This window comes from Opisthorchis viverrini (assembly GCF_000715545.1).
Source record: "Opisthorchis viverrini unplaced genomic scaffold opera_v5_199, whole genome shotgun sequence".
Classification (NCBI taxonomy): Eukaryota; Metazoa; Platyhelminthes; class Trematoda; order Opisthorchiida; family Opisthorchiidae; genus Opisthorchis; species Opisthorchis viverrini.
In genome coordinates this window covers 41,609-66,740 of record NW_008751857.1, presented here as the reverse complement: position 1 = coordinate 66,740, position 25,132 = coordinate 41,609, and the positions used below count along the sequence as shown (strand labels likewise).

Genomic DNA, 25,132 nt, shown 5'->3' with positions numbered 1-25,132 from the left:
TAGTGCTTCCAGGTCAACATACAATCGCCTTTAGAAGTGGTTGACGCAGAATATGTTAAGAACCCCGCGGGCAACATAAGAGTAAGGGAATGACAACGCTTCTGGGGTACTTCAGTCAAGCTCGTTACTCGGGAAGCGAAACTTCGCTACACACTCATCAAAAATGGAATTTATCCAATCCGAGCTGTAGTCGGAAGTGTTTAGGATGAAGGTGCTACGTAGACACTGACTATAATCTCTATACATCATAAAGACTGCACGGACATTCGGCCCAATAAGCAGGAACGCAACGCTGGCCCCTTTTGGCAACGCAACGTCCCGGGTATATCAGGATCTACATGAAGCTGCCCGTGTCAGTGTTGCAGTTCGTGGGTCTGTTTGACGGGTGAAGTTTGTCACAAGAGGATCCGTTGGCCGTGTGGGATTATACGGTATGTTACTCATAAGGTATGTAGACACTAATGTGTCGAAACCATCCTTACGTAGTCGTCAAAAGCAAAACAAGCACACCATGAGCGCAAGAGGGGACGGTGATTCTCTGAGGGTAAGCGGTCACGGCTATCTGTGTGGCTGAAAACTGGAAAGTACCCTGGAGTGAAAGTGAGCTAGCGAAGATGCAATTCAACATTCGTGACATAAATGACCTAAAGTAGCAGGCACTGTTTGTTACATTCGTCAACGACTGCTGTTTGTTCATCGGGTTTTCAAGAAGCTGGCAGATCTCTCTTTATGTCCAGAGAGGGCCTTGCGGTAAATGATGGACTATTAGGGATAGAAAATAATAGCAGATATTATCATTGATCCGTCGGCTGCGAAGAACGCGCCAATAGTTCTGCGATTACAAGTCGGATTTAGGTTGGTCAATGAAAATGCGGGTTCCTGCACCTGATAAACACGATTCGCATGTTGCAAGGCCTTCCAAGTCTGCACTTTGAATAACGCATATAATCACAGGTATGCAAATCGTGTCCATCCTCCGATGAACTGTTTCCTAACCACCAATTGACGCTGAGCAAAAATAGCAAACACAATAGCACTAACTACCACCTTTGGGTTATTCTAATTGCTCACTTTTTACGGGCGAGTTTACACACAAAGATCACTGACCATTTGAGATACAGTTAAATTTAAGTGCAACATAGACGATTACATTAATGGAAAACAAGTTATATTAAACTGCTGAGAATTGCATACTAACTGCATAAGTACACCAGCAGATCTGCTATTAATGTAATTTTCTCAAATACAACTCCGTTATAATTCTATGCTACGTTCAAAATGGTCAATTATAAGCTCCCCTTCAGCCATGCTACCATCCGTTCATGCTTGTTTAAGCAAACAGCGGGAACGTAGGCGAGACTACGCCCTCTTAATTTAAATGGACGATCAGGCCGAGGAAGGAAAATTTGCCATCAACGTTCACATCAAGTAATCAGCAAGAATGCATGCCACAACCGTGCTTTCCTTTTTTCAATTTCTCGTGATCTAAGGAGTTGCGGCTAACGTGTTGGGTGGTCCGCCGCGTATAGAGGAAGACCTTGTACGCCGGAAAAATTGTCATACAAGTGCAAAGATGATACCTGATATCCACGGTTAGTCTTTTTCTAGCTGGTTTACATTAAGAAAATTCGGTCCTCTTGTCTGGGTATTTTTTTTCCATCCGGTGCAGTCTCAGTGAATATCAATCGCCTCTATGGACAATTAGCAAAGCATATTATTAGCCAGCCGCCTAACCAATCAGGTAGAAGGTATCCCAAGTGATCGGACTAAATTTCTTGGCTGGTCAGCGGCCTCGGTACACATGGAGACTCAAGAAATCTGGAAAGACCATCCGGATTTCGGATACGCACAACTGGAGATCCACTCAGCCACAGCTAGACCCAACCCTGCCCATCTGCCAATGGCATTCGAGTTTTGTACCTTTTGTATGTAATGTTTTCTTGTGCCAGTCAACGGACTGGTTTACTTGCTTCGTTACGCTGCGCTTTGTCAGTCATGTCCATTTATTCCCTAACTCCGGGACTACCTACGACCTGGGACGCATATATCCAATGGTTCACCTCATGCAACAGCAGCTGTGTGATGAAGCCAAATCAGAGTTCTTCCGTTGGCGTTCTTTCACAAAGAGGTTAATGCATTCAAACCAGATATCCGTCTGAAATAATTTGGCAAACGTTGTTTGAATGAGCTAACCGAAGTTGCGCACGGACAGCATCTTGGCAGTGGCCACAAACCCAATCAAATATAAAAAATCGCATAAAACTGTGGTGTCTGTAGAATGGAATTTATTGTGTTCTGATTATCCTCTGTCCTATTTTCGTCAGGCCCTGTTTCTAGGTCGACCCCCAGGCACTCAGCGTTGCTCCGTGCTAGCGACTGACAAATTTGACGCAGCGACACAGCTATTCTACAGCAACGCTCACTCAGCGATGACGTTCCTAAACTTTATCCGCCGGCAACTAGAACATATCATCTGTTTTGTGTTCTAACGTATTCTAAACGTCATCCACCGGCATACCATACAAGTAAGATCCCGACTTCATTCATCCTGTATAATATGGCAGATATTTGGTTGCTCCAATATCAGTGGATCTCTCCCTTTTTGCACGGCCATCCTCCAGGAATACCAGCGAAATGGTCGTCTAAATTCGCTTACCTATCTATCAAAATATCTGTTGCTTCAATTGCTTTAGTTTTATTCCATTTCCGTTTGGAAACGAAGGGCCTACTTGCAATGAAGGCGTCCGAAAATCCTCCCACAGAACAGCTGAACCAACATACCAGCCATTGCTCCATATGAAATAATAGACATTGGTTTTTCATACAAGCGGCCTTGGATAAGGTACCGCTTCATCCATTTTAATAGAGATTCGGATGGCAGAAACTTCATCCACCTTTCGCTCTCGGCTGCAATAACGGATCGCATTATTACAGTTCTAAAGAGTTCTGCGGGAGTTTTGGTGACTTAGCTTTCTTTGCACAACTGTAACACCTCTAAAACCGGCTTCTCAGCATTTCTATGAGTAATATAGCGGTGATGGCTTCCTTAAACATTTTGGTCAAGAGCACATATGTCTGCGTGACACATGTACGTCGGTGAGGAGTACTTTGTACAACCTAAAGGGAAGACGCTGTCAATAGAATTGGTCGCTGCTGTTTTCTTAGCGCCAAATGGTCGTTTGTTTATGTTCTTTCTTTAGGGAATGTTTCGGCCGTGTACTTCACTCATACGAGTGGCCCTGGCCTGCCCAAATGCCGGTCCGGGCTTGTGTTGAGTATGCTGAACTCTTACCTATGGCGTTGTCTATACTATCATAACACCTTTGCCGTTTGTCGCTTGAGCCAAAATATTTATGGCTCATTGGGACATCTACCTCAACCGTTTTGCTGACGAGCGTACACTGCTGATTTTCACCCTAAATCTCGACTCCTCTATATTAACCGTTACTCGAAAATCTGTCCCAACATTAGCAAATGTACACTCATTTGCAAACCAATTTGGATTCTCGCGAGACTCATCTGGAAACCAACATGTTTAATTGCCGACAAAACATTTTAGTCTGTATATTCCAAAGTGTGAAATAGACGCTTGTTTCATATCCACGCTGTCCTCTTTTTCAGATTTTCTGAATAATAATAATGTTTATCCCCAACCTGTGGGTGGCATGCCGACTGGCATGACCATAGGTTCACAGTCAGAATGAAACATGACGGGGGGTTTGTGGGGGTGCGGGTTGCTCAAAAAGAGGACAATGTCATAAACAGTGGGAAATATCCGATGAAATAGTAATAATAGGTCTCTTTCCCAACTTGTTGGGAACAATGGGCATGAGGTCCGACCAGATCAAAGACATAGCCAGCTGTCATGAGCTGGAGCTAGAAACCGTTGCTGGCCATGATTGACCTTAGGCGGTTAAGTAAATGGCCTGGGTCACAACGAGCAAAACTGGAAATGGAGGTGGAATAATTCAAAGTGGGAGCTCACGTCGAGTTTCGTCTCAAAAATATGGCTTATTCTGAAACTAAGCAGATTCACTGGTTGAACTGTTGTAGGGAAGTCAGGTGCAGAGCATAGGTTGTTATGGGGCATGTTGGTAATAAATAAGGCGACCCGAACACCGGATACGGATTTGAACTTGTGGAGGAGGCAAACCGAAATAGCAGCAGAAAAACCAGACTAGCCATAGTTGAGTGAAAACTCATCGGGCACGGAAGAGCTCATTCCAGAGACGGATGAAAAATTTGCTCGCAGTTGTGACTAAAGGCCTGAGTGGGCAAGGGGTTGTGGTTGAGATTCTGGAGAAAATAATTGCGGGAGTGCCATCTCACTGGGGATGACAGTGCCATGTCATCATCACACTGACATGCTTCGGTTTATAGACAGCCCCGTACCGGTCGTCAAGGATGCCGCGATCGGATAAGGGATACGCGGTTCCGTGACAGCTGGTTCTGGGTGAGACGGAGATTGACACAGAGGGTCATGAAGATGTAGGCTTACGGATAATTTCCCTTTCGTTGAAGGACCGTGTGAGTGTAGACCGGGGACCAGCCAGTTTGAATGAATAATAGTTCTACGGGGCGTTTGGGCAACTGTGGTTCAAGAGTGAAGTTTGTGAAGCGGGGCAACGAGGAAGAAATAGAATGAAGGCAGTAGCGTGTGGCGAGTGTCAGGAGGCAACGGTTTCAGTGAGAAAAAACATAAAAGGGAATGACAGCAAGCTAAACGTACTCAGGAAAGGTGGATACGTTTGCTGATCTAGAAACCAAGCACAAGTTGGGCCAGAGTAGGTGGCCAGTTGTAGGAAGGTGAGAACTTTGTCGTCCAGGTAGCTAGCAGGGAGACCAGCTGTTGAACTAGTTGAAACTGGCGGTCGTTTTTGGCTCACCATAGAATCATGACACAGGGTCCTTGTTGTACAAAAAAGGAGTTACTATGTGCTGTGACAGTAGGCCATTAAAAAGCGGACAAGTAACAGCTTCCCAGGTAGTTGACAAGAATCGTAACTTTACTGAGGTCTACTACGTCGACCCAACAGGTAAGATTAAGATTCACCGGTGGCCAGGTCACTGATGCCGACTCCAGAAAACGAATGGTGCATGGCAGAAAACAGCCATCAACTGCTAGTTGTGACTGCTTATGATCAGAAAATCATGAGTTGTTTGTATTTTGTGCGTATGGTCGCTCTAGATGACAAGAGGGAAGGACGTGTGTGCTATGTTTGGACGATGAGGTGGACTTGGGTTGATGTGCTCCAACTAAGACGAAAGTGGCAACTCCTTGCATGTCGGTGTTAGTCGTGACCTACACACATTACCCTCAGGCTGCGCCATGCATAAATGTTTTTTTATTTTTTATTTTTTCTACCTTTATGTAAGGGGGTCTACGTAGCAGCCTACACATCGCAGTTTACATCACACACATTTTCCGAACACGACCCCAAACTTAACCAATTTTCTCTCCCTGTAAAACGACCTTATTGCTTGCGCTTTGTGTCTGGTGTTTAACCACGCTTGGGGATTCTGCATCGTGGGTGTCCTCATTCACCCTCGCCTTCAAGCAAGTGTAGATGGTTTTCGAGAGAGTTTAGCGCTTGCCATGTCAACCCCAAATAACCGTTATTTTGCCTTTGCCTCGTCCATGAGCTTTTTTGCCCTGATAAGGTCCTACTAACCTCGGGCGGATTCCGTTTTGGGATCAGGCTTTTAGCCTTGTTTAACTTCAAACATTGTATTGGCTTAGCTCAAACCGGTAAAAACCCAGTTGGAACCAAGTTTTCTAAAGCTTGAGTGTCACAGTGCAGCCTTTGATCACGTGCCATGCACGCATAATAAATAGTCGCTTTGATGATGTGCACTGGACACAAACCCTTGTTTGGCCCAACCAACTTTCAGTTAAACATTAGAATAACGGCGCTGTGCAATTCTACATTATGTGGTGGCTCATACTAACGCTTCGGCGTCGTTTAAACATCATGCGCGTGCACTGCATATGTTCATGCTTATCGTTTTTCCCCAGGGGTGCCAAGCTGGTCCCAGCTACCTCAACCACGGCGTCCGTCACGGGGCCATCTGGATGCTTAGGTATCTCAGTGCAGTGATAGCACGGCACCGTCTTACCCAGTTTGATAGCATACCCGCAACTCTTCACTTCTTACTTTGACTGCGTCCTCTCGTTTACTTGTTCACTTACCTACAGCCATAATTAAAGTTTTCATCTGGCCTTAGCCGCCTACGGGAGGCGTTCATTACAATCTTCTGAACCTTCCATTGAACCTAAACACTTCGTGGTCTTTCGCTTTGTACCCTTCACCGATTCAGTCATTTTCCGTCCAGTCTGCTTTCTTTCTTGTGCGATTGCGTGAACTACCCCCAGCGAACATTTACAGCCGACTTCGCTCCACCAGCTACAATAGTGAGCCTCTTCAGTTTCACTGCACACTGTGACTCTGAGTTTCCTACTACAATTTATCCGTACCGCATATCCCGCAAATCATCATCTCAGCCACGCTTTCTCGTGATCCTGGCCATACGCTCAACAGCCCAAGGCTACGAAGCCGCAGTGACGGCTTTAGGCTTCAGTTTTCAATTAGCGGGACAGGCTGTAGCAGTTCTGTTGCCTCGCTGGATCCGTTATCCTGTTTCCAAATTTTCTGCAGCTTGAAGTTTTTTTTATCACCTACCAAGCCTCTGGCTATGCGCTCCCTCATATTGGTGTTGCCTGTCACCTCTAAATCTTAACGATTGTGTCTTGTCACATCTGATATATCCCTTAATAGAGAGAGAGCCCTTGTAATTCTGGTCCCTAACCCACGCCGCCTTATGCGTGACTTAGTCTACTTCTGATAATGCCCACAAAATTCCCAGTACCCACAAGCCCACTGGCCATGCTCCTATTCTAACTGCAACACTATGATCATTCCTGATGCTATGCCACCCATTAGTTGGGAAAAAAACTAATACTAATATTACCATTTGATTAACTTCTCTGCCAGTTGCCGTCTCTAGCGACTGCTTGTCAGACTAGCTGGGCTGCTCTACTGTCCTTATTCCCCCCGGCAGAATGGCACCTGGGGCAGATGGGATTCTTTGTAAATGCACATGCCGTAATTTTGACTGCTTCATAGCTTTCCACGTTGCATGTGTGGTACCTCCTGTCTTTGCGGGAGGGTCGTCGCGTTTCGCCATGTTGCGTCGTTATAATTGCCTTCCCCCAGCTGTTTGAGTGATTCACCCATCAGCAGTGATTTTGAGATTGGTCTTTAATTCAAAGAATCCATAAGAGGGTATCGGATTTTGTGTCCGCATTCGCTGGTTTTTACAGGTTGTCATTTATCTGACAACTCCATGAAATACAAGCGAAGGGAATATATTCTTCAGTCCTTCAAAAGGCTAAAGAGGTACTTTGCGGCCCTTCTGGCTTTCATCAACGCAAAATACATCGCTATTAACTTCTTAATTGGGGTTGCGTCAATCTGAGCCTACTTTGTCAGCCAGGCTTGGCATAGGCTCCAACTACTGTTCCTGATAGCGCTCACATAAAAATAAAGTGCGGATATTTTGACTCCCCCGATGCCTACATTCGCAGCTAGTGGATACGCACCACGCACTGCTTGGAGATGAATAAGGCGAATAAAGGGTTCAGAATAAGGTACCGTTTAGAATCAATTGGAAAAACTTGGAACCGATCGAGGGGCAATCGTTCCAGAAAAGTTTGGTAAACAATCGGTAGTTTTTATTCGGGCATCGTTTCACTTTTGAAACAAAAGCTTCATCAGGCCAAGTGAAGAGGACAACAAATTGGGCAGGTTATGAGACAGACTGGGAACCAACCAGTAATTCAGTTCTCTTCGGATTATCACACTCGATCAGTGTTTAGTGTCAATTAACGGCTCTTGTCGGTTAGCGTGGTTGTCAAAATCTTGCTTTAGCAGATTTGAGGAGTTTCAAGGTAATTCTGATCGGGTTTGGTCCGCTTATTATCACTTCAGGGTGCTCTGTCGCCACTGGTAGATTTTACTTGGTCTTTGTAGGGTTGTGAGTGCCCTCACAATCTATTTTGAGGAATTGAGTTCGGGTGGAATTCAGTTGTTGGTACTATTCCTAATGATGACCGCACACCGACACGTGTCAACTCGACCGATCCAAAACTGTTCTTATAATGCTTGCCAGTCCCACGTCTTTTATTCTGTTAACACGTGATTGCTTGGCAATTTCTATCCCATCGGTTAGCAGCCTCTGTGCGTGGACCGTGCTCCTCACCTCAGAGCCTCAAAATTTTCTAAATCTATTTTGCGTCCCATGTTCACGCATGTCCCACGTGTTGCGCAATTGCCGATTCTTTATGTAACGCTTGATATTCATCTGCGTTTTCCAGCGGACTGCTTACATTTCTACTATGCCCTCCGAATCTGATGTGTAGGTCCCCGGCCGTCTGTCCTCTGTAGATCTTGGTGCAGTCGTCGCAGCTAATTTTGTAGGCACAGTTCTGGCTTCTGTCTTCCGGGAGGCGATTCTTCAATTGCACCAGTGAAGAGCATAGACTGTTCCCCCCTTGGAAAGCTACTTTTATGTTAGCCGTGTTTAGAATTCTTCGAATGACCTCCGACGTCCCGATCTATTCCTCATTGGGTTTCGTCACCGATACCAACACCCTTCAAGATTGACGCCTAATCAAGCTAGCTGGATATCCAGTACCCCGAAGTTTGTTCTGTACTTCAGTTTGGGTGGTCATCCCGTCAGCTTCTTCTGTGCACAGGGCCCTTACACCCCTAAGCATTGATGAGGCAATACTGGCGAATACCAACTTTGGATGACCAGACGAGTAGTTTGAACCTGCCCCAGTGGATTGGCTTTCCGTGCACTGCGATCCTTAGTTTCCCACGATCTTAGGTGTCATGCAGTTTAAAAAGACCAGTGTAAACGAATGCCTTTGTTATTCATGGTAAAAAGAGACCAGAAAACATCATGAGGATAGATGCCAAAATGAATTTGAGCATCTGGGTCTCCTCAAACTTGTCCTTCTCACTGCACAATGAGAACTCGGCCCAAAAGGAGTTTGCCATTTTACGGATGATCCGACACACCTTCTCCCGTATTACTCGCTGGACTACCAAATACTCTATGGGGCCTACGTCAGATCGCTACTGGAGTACGCCAACCAAGTCATCTACTCAGGTCGCACGAAAGACGTCACCCTCATTGAGCGTGTCCAGCGGGCCGCTAAGAGAATGGTTGCCGGCCTCAAATCCGTGGACTACGAAACGCGTCTCGCGATGCTTGATCTCTTTCCCCTGGAGTACCGTCGACTCCGAGGGGACCTAATTCTTACTTATGCCCTGTTTGAACAAAGCTTGGCAAACAGGTTTTTCACCGTTGAACCAGCAAGCACACGGCGGTGACATAGTAAGAAGTTTTTCAAGCTCAGAGCACATACATTCATCAGACAAAATTTTTTCTCTAACTGAACTTGTCCCGGTTCATCATGGCGAAAGCGTCATCATCACGCCACCAGACTATCCTGGGTCGGTATGGGAATCCAGCGACAGCTCTCTTTCAAATTCTTTTACAGATATATTTGCCAAAACCGGTGACATTGTAGATCTTATTGCTGGACCCTTTCTTGTGTATAAACCACCGACTCAAAAACGAATTAGGTGAGATTAGGACATGCTTTTATACCCACCATTAAATTCACGTAATAAGCTTAAATTAAATAAATGAAATTGTCGCTTATCTCGGATGTTCTGTCTCCCTCGTTCGTTATCTCTCCGCTGCCTTTCACACAGTGGCCACCATTCTGCACAATCAGGACCTCGTGATGAGACTATTTAGCAGCTAGAATTTGCAGCCTCTGCCTCTCTTACCTCCTCAGTAATCACTCTTAGCGACCCGTATGCTTATCAGCCTTTATGTTGGTTATCTCGTAAGCTAAGTTTCTCACTGCTGAAATTTAGCAACCGCTCGCTTGTTCTGATCTTACGCCTGCTGATCGACTGACGCCCAGTGCAAGCCATGAAGTAGTCCTTTTACCATCACCGCTGGCGCACCGCATCGCTACCTACGTGTACTGCGTACGCAATTAACCATGCCTCACTTATATCTGTTCATTCTGAGCGTGTCTGCAATGTATTAGTATTTCACTGTCACTGTTTGCTGGTCACCTAACGCAAAGTTCCTCATAATTGGGCTCAACCGAAACTTGCTCTGGTCCCGCAAACTGCGCTAACGTTCAGCTTTTTCCACAGGCGGACAATCTCCCATACCAATCCACACTCACTACATCTAATGTTCTAAACCCAGCGACTCTCTCCAAAATGCGAATTTGACCGTTCGCCCGCAACGTGTGGTCGTTATTCACTTTGCGTAATAATCTCTTCAAATCGACATGGATCTTTAACTCAAACGAAAACACCGATTATCACGCATTGATCTGATTCAGTCTGTGTTAATTCCTGCTGGCTGATCCAAGTCTCACTTACCACAGAATTCGACATAGCCAACCCGGTCAGTTCAACCATGATATCCATTACGAGGCTATCAAAAGACAAAACTGAGTACTGTAAGGAAAAGTCGCTGCCCCGGCGGCGCACCAGAAGCTAGTCTCTCTAACCTCTGGAAAGCCTAATTTCGTCATCTGGGGCGCTTAATTGCAAATGCCGATAAGATGGTTACTGGCCTCGTTCGCATCTCAGACGGGTTCTTCCTAATAAGTTGAACTTTTCCAGCGGTTATCACTGCAATGCCCCAAGCCTTGCTACAGGGACTCTTCTGGGTACAAAGCCTAGAGGCACGTATTTTGGCAAAAGCTGACCGGGAAGTTTAATGTATAAAGTTTGCCTCAGACTGTGGACAGCCGTTAAAAAGCAGGCAAATGAAAACCATTGTTTCAGAAAGGGCTTTGTTGGTATGCAACACTTGGATGAATACATCTTTGCGACCAAAGTTATCGTTATTTTGAGTGAGGATCGGAAAAGCAGCGCAGGAGCAGTTCAGTAAGACAGCGTATAAGAACACGACGGCCCTAAAAACGCCGATATATGGATATGGAAACTTAAGCTGAGGTTGCTGTAGGAAGGGTGGTGACGAGATTGAACACTCTTAGTTGCCCCTCACTGAATAATCCCAAGACAGTTTCTTTGGGCACAAATCGGAGTTCCACGCTTGACTATGGTTTCCTAAGAGAGGTCGGACTTAGGTAGAGTGCGGTTGTTGGAGGCTCTGATGTTCTAGGAGGCTCTGATGTTAAATAGATAGGGAGCAGCGGCAGAAGTGTCAGAACACTCACCTGGCCTTAGTGGAGTCTGGGAGTCCATATGTGACAGGGAGCGGCCATTTGGACCCAGGGCCCTGGCTTTTGTGGATGTGCACAAAAAAGATTAAGCGAGCATCCGTTTTAGTTGGAGTTCTAAGCAGACAAAGTTGATGGTTTTAACATTCCAAATATACCTATTTGTCACTGTAAGTTGAGAGGGTTTCTGATGGGCTTCAAATGAGCCGACTTGGAAAAATGACTGCGTCAATTCGAGTCCTGAGTTCATCTGCATACAACAGCACTAACCATCAGGGATGGCAAATAGTATGGAGGACTAACAGGTGTCAGGGGAGGAAAAACTTAACGGAGTGATACTTGAGAATTTACGCAAAATGCTTCAGTTAGCTAGCTAATGAATGCAAATTACATATTACGCAGATGAAATTGGCTGGTAAATAGCGAAGCGAAAGGTCAATGATGTAAAGATTTTACTCATTCAGAATGAATAAAATGTGTTGTCCTGTTGGTACCCTCTTAGAAATCAGGAAACCTGTGTGGTTCCTCATCTGGGAACTGGCTTTGTTCATGAGAAACTTGTAGAGCATTTGCAGAACAGGTATTTCCGGAGGAACTGCTTGGTGTTCAGAGGGGCCACGCCGACATCATCCATGCACAGTAGGTGCACGATAGCCAGGGTTCAGCAGATTGGAAGAAAAGTCGACGTCGTGAAGGAGTGAAACAAGAATTGGTCGGGAGACCTTCGGAAGGGTACATTCCTTTAGGATATTTCGTTTGATGCCATGTGGGCCATGGGATTCTCGGAAGATTGACCCAAACTTAGAAATTTGGTAATCCATTGAGCACATCAAGGAGCCCCGGGGGTTTCGGGCGCGACGCAGTTCAGCATATTACGATCCAACATGTTCATTTAAGTATGTCTTTTGCGTGCACCAGGGCTGCTAAAGTGGGGAAGATATTTCGCTTGGACCGATACGCACTGACGTCCAAACTTGGATTTTTTCCCCCCAAAACGTGCCGCAACAAGACTGACTTTACCAGGCCCAGATTGCACTTTGAGTTTCGACCTTTACTCGCAAGCCGAAGATACCATATACTTTCTGAACTAATTACCCACTGTTGGTTTTTGTGCACTATTTTTTATTTCGATAAATTACTGCCGATTTAAAAATGGACGCTGATGGGGGTTGCGAGAACGCATTTGACTAAGGCACAATCTTTCACACGAATATTTATTACTTTTCAATGAAAATAAGGAAACACCAATCATCACCTGCGGATGATGAAGAGGCGTCGGATAAATCATTTCAAGGAGGGCTACCTAATACACAGGAATCCCTGATGATTTCTTTTGATATGCTCCAAGAAGACAGGTTACATTCGATTCGCCACAGGCAGAATTACCAAGACTTGAAAGATGCTTATCAACAGCTCCAAGTGCGTTTCCTCACTTATCCTGTTGAAGTACTGTTAACCAGTGTTGTCTACGTGGTTGTCTACGAGTTTGTGGTAATAGCATAAGCCGATGGCTAAGGTGACAACTCGAAAAATTCCTGCAACTTTCTTCGGCTCTTTCCAAAAATTTTCTTCATTCACTGCAGCTGCATGAGATTAACGGTTGCAGCCGTAAAATAATTTGACGCATATGTAATGGTTAACTAATGGCGCCTCAGATGAATAATTTTGACCACTTCACGGCTTCTGAATTAAGACGGAACGCCTTACCTAATTACCAGCTGCGTCATGCTTGAGATAACAGGATGCATGGTAAAAGGATAACGAGATAAGTGCAAAATTATACGTATTTTATGAATAATAGAATAACATCACTGATTTTTGTTATTCGATCTCAAATTTTCTGTTTCTGTAGGTCAGACAAGAAGCTTCTTTGGACCGAAACTGATTTTCTGTGCGTAAAAACCGCTAGGCGAGTCAAGTGTGTAGCCACAGAGTACATAGCTTCTGAAGCGGCAAATGTCAGTATGGAAGACTCCTTTCACCCTTTACTAGCCCTTGTGCATGCTATAAGTCTTTTTCATCTTCGCCTTTTGACCAAGTTATTTGGTATTTAATCTCAGGGGCAAAAAGATCACACAGCATGTTCCTGACTGACAGACGGAGTTAAAAGCAGCTCAGTCTCGAAAGAGGAACAACGTTTATCACTAAAGCTCTGGTTAGGTGAAGATACTCACTTATTTTTCGCTGAATCTAACCAAGAAAGCACCCAACTCCCCCATTTTTTCATTGTGTTAATCTCTCTTAAGTTGCTTTTTTGTACTTATTGCGTTGATGCACACGATATGATGCATTTCTCTAAATACTTCAGTCATACACCCATCTTTTCCCAACGGTAAGCAAAATATTTGAAGTTCTTTGGACCCGTTATTGTTCAACTCCACAAATAGTAAATGAGTGCTCGGGATTATGTTTTCTGAAAAATGTGTTGGTTATTTCAAAAATATGCCCTTCTCTGACGCCATATACAAAATAATAAACCATCTGATGGAAGAAGTGCACCTCTCCAACAGTAACCTTCCAACATGTGATAATTAGAATAGTGGTAGGTATCGTAACTACCGAATGTACGCGAAGTATAGAAGTCCGAATATGGACGAATGAATATCGTATATTTTCGTATATCGCGGGCGTACTATATATCGCATCGTAAAACAAAGGCATATAAAAATACACTAAACAGAATGAATAGAATAGAGTCAATGTTCACCACATCCACCACACGTTGAATGAGCGTGCGGGTGTTTATAGTCTCTAATAGGTTGGAACCCTAAATGTTCAGATCTTCTCAATATCGGATTGTCAGTCAATAGTGTCAGCAGAAGTTGATTCTGATCGTCTAGCAATACGTCGTTGTTTTTTGAACGGCCCGGAAATATCCTTCTTCAGTTTCCATAACAGTGATTTAACCTAAAATGCGAAGAATCGATCCAAATGTCCAGGTAACCTCACATCATCCGCAAATATCTGTGGTCCATATGTGTTCGAAAAGCCCGTCAAAGACGCGTGTTACACTCAGATCAAAGTAAACGTAAGTTTTGAAAAATAAATTAAAAAATATGCAAATGGCAAGAAACATACCAAGGTAATCTCCATAAACGGCGGTATCAATCAAACCTGCAACTACAACAGTTCTTACGCAAAGTAAAGCGTTTGAACTTTGCTGCATTCCAGAAACCGGAATATTAGCGAAATATTACAACAGTGTTAATGCTCTCATACTTTGCCGCCTTTATAGGATAAACAGACCCAAGTAGAAATTCCACACTTTCTGGAATGATAATGCCTTTGCCTCTCCGCCGCCCCACCTTCATAATTACAAGGATAGTTAAGGTAAACAAAAACCGTAATGAGTAATGCATAACCCACCACCGCAGCTCTCAGCGTTGAGCCCATTCTTTGATTGAAGTCCTCGTTGCACACACAAACAATCTTCTAATTTATTCGTTGCGGACTCACCGGCACCAGCCAAAATGAGCCATTGTCCTGAGATAACATCTGTTGGAAGGCTGAATAGTCCTCCGTTAAACTACTTAAACAGGCTGCTTCTCACAGTCATACGATAATACAAACTCACAGCGTGGCTTGATACGCACGTCCCCTAAGATTTAGGATATACCTTATTTTTGCCATAGGTCTCACAAATTAACAGACACGACCCGAGCCTCAGAGACCTGTACGTTGACGTAATCCGTCGCACTGAATTTGGAAATAAAAGCAGCTGCAATGCGTTGAAGTCTTCACAACTTTGACTGCTTCTCTTTGGACTCTAAGTGGCATGCCCAATGACTCCATGTCGAGAATTACATTTTGTGGACACAAAGTGCATTTCAAAGGGCTAGATGGCTTTGTTCAGTTCATCCAAAACACATGCGCCTGTTTCTCCTCTACAAAGGTGAGAACCATATTGCCCGGATGTTTCAAATTAAAGGATTCTCCTTAGCAGCTATGCGACAACCAGGGCTTGTTAGACCAGGATTTCTCCTCAGTATCTCGTCCATCAGGAAATAGAACAGAGATTCATGAAGTGGCCGCGCCTGTCCAGCATCAAATTTTGGTCGGGAGCGTTCTATGCGCCATTTGTATCTTTTCACATGCCCGAAAAGCTGAGAATGCAAAGAAATCATTATGTTCAAAAGCTTTTGTGGCATTCCTCGCTGAACATGACAGAATGGCAGCCAGAAGATTAGACTGGTCACGCGTTCAACGCGCTCCTGAAATCTATGGAAACTAAAACTGTGGGCTGTTCATACGCACGGTTTTCCCCTTGCACTTAAAGTAGTTTAACTGACAAAACTTCCGGACCAAGTACTCAGTGTTGTATAAGAAATTAAGTGCAGCCATAAACCCGCTAGGGCGTAAATTGTCCCAGATGTGCTACCCAGGGTTCTACTTCGTGTCGTGTCGCAAATTATTGGCAGCAGACAGTTACGAGATTTGTCTTGACTCGGCTGTATATGAGTTCTTCTTTACTGAAGATGGTCGCGACACTTTGATTCACAATTATTCCACTTGCAGGCGGTTCCCGGCCACCCGTTGCGGGAATCAATCAAACTCTTATTTTGTTATTTTCGTCCTGTCAGACCTCTTTTTTGAGCTTTCGAATTCACCAGGTTTCGCGGTCAGTACGCAAGCTGAGTTCTTCTGGTGTCCTATAATTAGTCGGGCTGAATAGTTTTTTGGACCTTCATAGACATTTCAACGAGATTCAAGTAGCTCCGTTGTTTTGTCCGATATCTAGAATTTGCACGCACCTGGTATTACCGTGTCAAAGTCAGACCCATCAGTATTGCAAATAGTTGACCATCTTCTAACTGAAGCTGTCATCTGTTAGTTTAGCAGTTAGGATTGTGTCAACATGACTATTTCGGTAAATGTTTTGTTTTGTTCGCTTATCCAAACCCACATTCTTGAAGTGAGTGACCGAATGGGTCTAAAACCACAGTAAATGTTAAGATAAAACACAGTTTTGAACATATATTTTTGATTATGTTCAACTTATTCACTCAATTTGGATAGTGGGGCTAGAGAGGTGCGGCCGTTGCCAGGGATGCGTCAATATCGCATCCTGTCCCAATCAGACTGCTGGTAGCGTTTGCACACTGCTTGGCTCGCAAACTGCAACTTGTACTGGTACTTACTACACATAAGACATACACTGGCTCAAAGTAAACAGTTTTTTGTCTTTTATTTCAACTGCTGTGGTATGAAAATTCTCAACTGTTGCTTCATGGTTCGTTTTGTTGGATAAGTAAAACGTATGAGAAAACAAAAACTGTTTTGTTGTGCGGTCTTTCTCGTCAAATGGCCCCGAAGGTCATCGAAAACGGAGCCTATTATGTGGGACTTCTCATGGTGCTAAATTAGGTGAACAACAAAATTGTTCGCTTTTTGGATAAAGTAGCACATATGAAACTTCTGGGATTTGAAAAGGAGAGACAATTTAGAAGTGAGAAAAATTATCCCGGAATCGCCAACAATGTGAACGGCCGTGGTGAGCACAGGGTGTACTAAAATCCCGCCTGTTATAAAAAATGCCAACTAGTGAGTTTTTTACAACAGCACTGAGCTCAAGAGCGTCACATAGGGAAGCCAGTGGAAACACAGTCCGATTGAGTAACTATTTGTATCTAATGTCTCCAAGCCCCTTACCGCGGCAAATTCTAAATAGAGAGGGGGCCGTCAAAACAGGCCTACCTTGAGGGTTTAAGTTATTCAACTTTTGACACCTTAAAAGAAATTACCTGATTCAGCAAATGCATGTCCTTTAATCGAATATTTTCTTGAGACATGCTTTTGATGAGCAAGCTGCTCTTGTCTTGGAGAATAGCTAAAGGACAGACAACCATCTCAACAGTCTCAGGCACGCTCAGTTAATATATTCCTTACAGATAGCAACTCAACGAGCGGATGACTGAGGTATGCAACACTCGGCTGCGTCTTACATCATCGGCGTTGTTCCTGTTTCTGGCTATTATATCGGGAATAGTCATCTAATATTTTGAAAATATTAGTGCATCCACATATCGCTGACAATTTCCACATGCATCATTGATGAGTAAGTGCCTCGCATATAACAGCGAGCGACATATTGGCGGCAATGTTCTGAACCTAGTGAGATGGTGACCGGCACCTTTTGAATATGAATCTTTGAACATCTGTCTATGCTTATGGCTTGGAGTGACCCGCTAACGCACCAAAAAATAAAACTGAAGTTTGATGGTCAGCGCTTAACATAATGTAAGCGAAGGATCCAGTTGGCATTTTTCAAAATGAAAATGTCTGTGATATTTATTTAAACCATCAGTTCCTGTTGACCACATGAAATAAGTGAATATGTCTTCCTCCGGCAGGTGCCTCTCTCTTCGGAAACCGGGCCCTAACATGATTGTATGACAATGTAAAATGGTCTATTTGTTTTCCAATGGTACTTTACTTTAGGCATGGCCGCGGTCATCTCTAGTGCCGTCACCATCTGATAAACTTCGATTTGCTTAATTGTAATCGTGGGTTGGAACGGCTTAAGCATCGGTAGCCTGCGGTACTATCGGCGCGATTAAGGTCACACATTTTGTTAAGTCTTGAACAGAAATTCGCAAAAGAGCCAGTCGGAGAGTACTAAATTTGGATTCCGCTGTATCAAGCTTCTGGCCCGCAGCAATAACTAAGCGTGCATCGTAATTTTAAACAACTGTCTGTTCGTGGTTTACTTAGTTCTGCTATTTATAATAAGTAAATTTTGCGTACTGTGTGACAAATTGCTGTCACATTAACGAGAAGCACGGACAAAAGTAGTTATTTACTTGTCAGTGGCCCAGTTTAGCATGGGACACTGTTCACGTTGGTGCCAGCAGCAAAGTGTGCGGTGAAGTCCACAGCTAGCAGACGGTTTGGCCAGTAGTAGTATGTATGACTGCTTCACTCATGTTTTGAGCCCCGATATTTTTCGCGAACCTAAAAATGTTAGACGCAACAACAGGGGCACCTTCAACTCAAAGGTAAGCTGGCAGCGGTGCACTGATAAGTGCGCGCCAGAATTGACAATCGGTAGATCAAACGTTTGGTGTTACCTGCGTAAATGGTCACTGGATGTGTTTTTATGCGTGAATTTGGTCGTGCAGGCAACTCGCACGAAGCATGTACGAACAAGTGTGGAAAACAGTAACCAGAGTGTTTGATCGATTAGACTTGGAAGCTTTTTAGACCTTCATAACTTCTTGATTGTTGTTCTCTTTCGTTTTTCTTGATGAATGACCATCGATTGATTCAAACTCTAGCGACTGCGATAGGCTACGCAAGCATTTTATAACAAGGGTGGGCATCGGCCCACTAGATGGAATTCTTGTGCGGTATTAAAAGATAGTCAATCCTATTTAGCGCGAACATAAACCGTTCTGGTTTCTTCGAGACGTTTGTTAACCTAGTCTGCTTAGTTAACTTCCATCTAAAGCTTTGAGTCGTAAGCTACTAATATACAGTTACTCAGGCCTTACAAAGGATTTTGGTAGAGTGCGACGCCACGCCTCATTTCCACGCTGGCCATCTGTGGGATTAAGTTCTCATCCAGCTAATAGCATCAGCTGCCAATAACCGTCAAAGTAAGCAAAACCAGGTTCAACCTTAAGGTTATTCATTGCAGTAGGGCCAAAACTAATAATGGGGAATTATTGTCCTTTGTTGCTAAACAGAAACTATCTGTCAGTATATCCTGACACCCCAAAATTTTCCTTGAGCACACTGGGCTTTCTGGCTGCGCAAGTTTTGTTGAGTTGAGTTAATTTCAGACAGTGTCTAGAAAGAGAGTCTCGTAGTCTTTCTGCCTCAAACTCTAGTAGTCTAACCAAAACTGCATAATTTAAGAACAATATGAGTAACCCGTGCCATAAAAATCACCTTTGGCTGTATGGTTTTATTGATCAGATCGAACATTGCAAAAGTCTTCAAGCCATCGGTAATCGCCTAAAGCCTCCTATGGCAATTCTTGTCCAAAATCCTGATGTAGGTTTTGGAATCAAGCTTTTTAGTGAAGAGAATGTGGAGTGTGTGCCTAGTGAAAATCAAGCAGTGTCACTCTGTCCAAGACGAATGATCCCAAGAATGGTCATCAACAGATAACTAAGTTTTTAACCCAAAAGCAATGTTAAGACGTTTGACAAAAACCTGGATCAAAATTTTGTTCTGGATAGGCTCATTTCAGCGTATGCTTGAGTTTAGTATACTCCACTACGTATTACTTTCGCTTGGACTGGAAACAGCTATGGCCCAAAATATATCTTGAAAATAGTCAGTTTAAAAAGGAACTGAAGTCCAATCTCTTGATCAATAATTTATTGTGTCCATTCCTGTGTTTCTGTAAGGACGCTCGCGATCCACATTCAGAGTGGTGCAGTTAGTTGTCAGCACGCAGTTTTAGCCAATAAACCGATGTTTCCGACATAGTTCGTTTTGCGCGCTCCTTAATACAAAAATACAGCACTAGTTGCGAATCCCGGAAACAAAATTCATTCTTAGTACCGCAGGAAGACTGTACAACGTGTTTGCGCAATGCACTTGGAGTGCGGAGAGCACGGCTTAAATGTTCCCCAACAAGGCTACTGGCGAATTACCCTTTTCGTGATGCAATACGCTCTTATTTCTAATGCCACATCTGAAAAGCTAGCTAGCATCGACAGTCTGCACATCCATTTCGCTCGCCTCATTGGTCCGGACCACCCTATAGGATCCAAACTGGAAAACTGCATCTCGCATTTTCACCAGAATTCGCCTTCATCTCTTTGCTTGAGGATATTTTAACCAAGACACAACTTGCGTTACTAGAAAGCCCAGTGTACGCAGCGAAAATTCCGCAGCGTCAGGATACGTTAGCAGATAGTTACTGCTTAAATATTCTCCAACAAGGTTGCTAGTGACATTGCTATGGCATTTTATGACCCTATTTCTAATGCAACCATTGCTAATTATTGGGCCGTAACCTGCCAAGTATCCTCATATAGCATGTATCGCATCTTCTCTGTGGTGCGTCTCACTTGCTTGTTAGGTTAGTTTTTTCCATAATATATGGCTTGAATTGATGGTTGCTGGTGATACTGCAGTAAATAGGCTAATTGATCCACCACAGAATTCATATAGAAGAATTTCCACGATATGCCACATAAATCTCATGTCGTAGCATTGGCTTCCCATAAAATCGTAGTGTTAGTGTACAAAACTTTTTTCCGTTGGCTGACGATCCCATCCTGATCCCCCAATAAACGCTAGTTAGTATGCTATCTTGGAACACGTGCATCAATTCGATTGCTTGAACTTCTCGTAACTATGGTGTTATCATTAACAGCTTTTTTGCTTGAAAGTTAGCGTTATGCACGTCACATTCACTTTTTATGGCAGACGAGGGCTGTGGCAATTCACATTGCAAAAATGTATTGTATGAATATTTGGAAAATTCAGAACGACGTTATCAACGTTTGTGTCAGAGGTTTGAGTCACCGTACATTCACACTGATATCCTGTGTTCACCGATGAAGCGTTCTTTTTGGCTGTTAGCCTTGCACAGCAAACAAAGTAAAAAAACGAGAGGTAGAGCAACATGAATGCAACATTTATAAATTTAACTGGTTACCAGGACATATGAGTAGTATATTTTCGGTTTCAGAATACAATTTTTCCAGTTGCATTTACAATGAATAGGATAAAATTTATTCTTTTTCAAATAATAAAATCATCACATGAATTTCATCGTCTTAGTTTCATAATTTCCATGGGTCATTATGTATTTTAAGCCGGATGGAAACCACAGACCCACAAGTTTGAGCGCTGGGTTAGTACTATTAAGGCACTTCGAAAGTACTCAGCAGCAGTAAAGTCCTTAGATTTGTTTTAAATATAGCATCTCAAGCAGCCGCGATAAGTGGGTTATGTATGCTTCGGAATCACTGCCCTTACTGTTGTTAGGTGCGTTTTAGACGGAGTCAGCAGCAGTCATAGTTGTCTGTTAGCACCCATAGTTTGAGGCACTTGTTTTTTTGCCGGCGTTTATTTGTTTTCATTATCTATTATTAAAACCAGTCGCTAAGGAAACGGATTCAGACAAAGCTTGCCGCCTTCCTGTCAGTGATAAAAATTCCGGCTTATCACTTTGTTCATTATCGCTGTTGACAGCCATTCGGAGATGTTGGAAACTGATGGATATCGGCGGTAATTATTACTATTATTATCGTATTGAGTAATACAAAGATTAGCCTACTGCTTACCTGAATGATTATAGCTACGGTCCAATAATGGTTAACAGATATGCTCACCAATACTCGCTAGCTGTGGTTTACTTACGCCTTTTTACATCAACTTCTATCGCACAGTAAAACCAGGACCTAAGTGCAACATAAAATCCAGGACACTGTTGCCCCTCATGAACAAGTGATTAACTTTGACAAAAGAGCCAGCTATCCTGGCTGTAATAATGGCTAAAACGTACGACAGCCCCACTTAATGGAACCCTCGTCGCACACCATATAAATCGGAAGATGCACACACTTGGAAGGTCCCAGTCAGAGTCAAGCGACAGTTGGAACACTGATAGTAGAATGGAGTTAGGAAGATATCTCGGTCGGGGAAAGAGAATCCATCAGAGAATGGATTCCTGGAGAGACTAATTGATTATCTCCTTAGTAAACGAGTGTGAACATCTTACAGTAATTTTAAATCTAACACTGCACATTCGCGATAATTCTGTCGTGTACACTGATACGATAAAAAATAGTAGTGCACAATGAGCTCTAATTGTCCACGACTGGTGGGGGTTTTCATCAAGTGGATAAATTTCTAAAAATACAATTTCCATCAATGCAAAGGCTGTAAAAACATGATATTCGGGCTGATTCTGCCAAGTTGTAAAAAGTTCAGTGCAGAGGTGACTGTACAGGAACTCTTTGATACCTTGTACGACTATGTGTTTCATAGTTGAGATTAATAGAATAAATGGTTTTGGGGACACTGGTCCCAGCTTGCGTTCCAAATCTTTCTTATCGAACGCGAGAAAGATAATACCGTCTAGTCACAGTGAGCGGCACACCGATTTGGTTTTCTAACTACAATAAACTAAAGTGAAGCTTTTATTCGAATTGAAACTCTCGTATAGATTATCTTTAGCCAGAGAAATTTGTTTTCTATGCTCATCTGTTCAAGGCGTCTATTTGGATGCTTGGTGATCTATCCCATTGATATTTCAGGCCTCACATTCCAAACTGGATTCTGAACTGGCACTGAAAATCAAAGAGGAACAACTAACGGGACAGAAGCATGCACGGGAAATCGGTGAACTCCAAACGAAATATCAAAAGCTAGAGAAGGCTTACGAAGAAGCCTGTCGATCACAAGTCACAAAGGAACGCTTGGAAATGGTCAAACTTCAGGTAAACGTCCAAGATTTGCGTACGAGTCACACACAATCTTATGCTCAGATTAAAGGGTGGAGCTTTGCTAGAATATGTGTACCGATTTTACAACCAAAGTGTAACATGTTTCATTTACTGCTTCATAATTAGAAAACAATACACAGACAGCCTATCACCGGTTTCATCCTGTTTGGGGCTCATCAGGTAGGCAGAGTCCCCGAGACTGGGCTAATTGATCCCTAGCTTGAAGAGCAGTTTGGCCGGTTTTTTATAATATGGAGCCCATATGCATGATGAAATTGCCAGAGCTGGAGACCCGATGAAGTCTTTTGTGGTAAATCGCACGCTAAAGTAAAGAAAGTTTAGGTGGGCTTATGCAAACCTATAGTAAAACTAGACAAATAAAATTTATTCACAATAAAATGCGAAAAAAATCCACTAATGCGAGCTTTATGACGAATCTTCCTCTGAAGTAATCGATTCCAGTTGGACCAATCAGACACATTAGGCTCTTACGTCTGTTTTAACAACTCGTAGGATATGTCTGACCTAACCTGACCAATACGTGTTTGTTCTGTAAAAAAAAGAATAAACTTTAGTGACACGTTGGGCTATATCCTTAACCACGGAATCTCACCAGACTAGAGTATTCTGTGGGGTGTCCACTCTGCTGAAGCGAGTGTTTCCCACAGATCCCGTCACGGTTCGCAGTGGATGCGTTTTACTACACTGTGCGTATTTTAAAGAATGAAGTTCGAGTAAATTCTCGGGTGCCCTAGGTGATTCATGAAACAAAGCTTTGTGTTCTCCGCCATCGGGCATACGAATTTACATAAAGTCCACCAAGTATACCATAGCGATCAAGTGATTTGACAAAATGCATCTTTTCATAATATCCGGCTGGAATCAGCTGCGTAACTGTCTCTGGATGTGTAGACAATCAGTGACGACATTCCCTCACTCACATTCCACCGGTGGACTAATTCACACAGCTTTTGTAAATAGATGAGCATCAGTTTTACTTGAACCTACAAAACGTTAACTCTCACGTTGGAAACAGGACACACTAACCCGTGACAGTCTGTTGTTTTCTGACAGTTTCTGGGTTTCATCCTTGTCAATAAAACTAACTTTCATAGTCTCCTGGTGGTGTCTCTTACGTTAGACTCTTGAGACGCTTACTACTGTTTAGACTACTGTGTCTAGTTGAATATAATGGACTCATAACGTAAAATTGGAGCATTGTAATCGGGTGCACCACACCTTTTGAGTGACTGATACTGAGCGTGTTTTGCAGAGGACAAATTCCATGGCTGACCGACTATGCGATTCTCCCACCACCTTTCATGCCTGCAGACTCAGTGAGACTGGTTCCGTGCACGTGAATTGTAGAATCTAGAAACCAAATACGTTACTACAGGCTTTTTTGTTAACAATCAACGAAGTCCTCCTGTTAAAATATAACAGTTACAAAAGTACACAAAAAACAGGCATTAGGATAGTTACAGGTCGGTGAAACATGTGCTTCAGCGCCAGATTATAAATTTATTTTGAAATGACGCATTTGTGTTCCTGCTTTCACAATGCAGCTTTCCAAAACATCTTTACTCGAACCAGGTAAGAGGACTTGAAGTACAACTGTTTGCTTTCTGCATTTCGACTGCGAAACGGATGAACTTATTATTTACCCGGCGGCAGCTTAATATGCATTCCTCGATTTACAACTTCTAGGTCACACAAGATGTTGAACAGGTATACAGAAGTCAGATCGCTGAGGCACATGCTGGAATTGCTGCAGCACGTAACGAGAATATTCGTCTTCGAGAAGAGGCTGACAAAGCTACCACTGAACTCGAACGTGAACGTGCTGAGTTTCAAGCAATCATAGAACAGAACAGAGTGATCTACGATGCGGAAGTAAGTAATGGACCAGTTATTTAACAAAGTCAAGATGGGAAAATTATCTGATGCACTTTAAGCCCTCCACCTTCTTTTGTCTCCTCAAAATCATTTTTAATCCGGATGCAGACAACAACAGCTTGTTTATGCTTCCAAAATTTGACCACAAACGACCACTAGTGGTCAGGAACCGTTGATGAGGAGTGGAGTCCTGCAAGTTTGTTTGGCTTCCGCAATCTTATTTCTGCACCAAGCAGATTTTCGCTTCATTGCTTATTCTAACCATATTCGCCACGTTACCCAATCACTCGAAATATACTTTTTCTCAACCGAATGAAATTAGAGGAATATGCGGTCGACTGGTACCAAAAGCTATCTTGTACACTTCTGATAATGCCCTCTGATTTCTCAGCAGTTCTGATTAATAATAACAGGGGCTGTGGGTTTCAGATGAACATACCAAAAGACCTGTAATTGCTTTATCGACCCATTTTTTGTTAGCCAATTAGATTTTCACATTTGTACCAAACATCGATTCCTTTCCGATTACAAAAATTGT

The 25,132-nt window shown here is 43.3% G+C and overlaps 1 protein-coding gene across 1 annotated transcript in view; it reads left to right on the top strand.

The window, feature by feature from the left end:
• Positions 1-12,514: 12,514 nt before the first annotated feature.
• The window catches only part of T265_08081 (hypothetical protein), a gene marked incomplete at both ends in the record, with an annotated part of 29,563 nt that continues 16,945 nt past the window's right edge, over positions 12,515-25,132 (top strand). The window contains 3 exons of the mRNA XM_009173780.1: positions 12,515-12,706; positions 22,510-22,692; positions 24,406-24,591. Coding sequence (XP_009172044.1) covers positions 12,515-12,706; positions 22,510-22,692; positions 24,406-24,591 — 561 coding nt within the window. The remainder of the gene's footprint in view (positions 12,707-22,509; positions 22,693-24,405; positions 24,592-25,132) is intronic.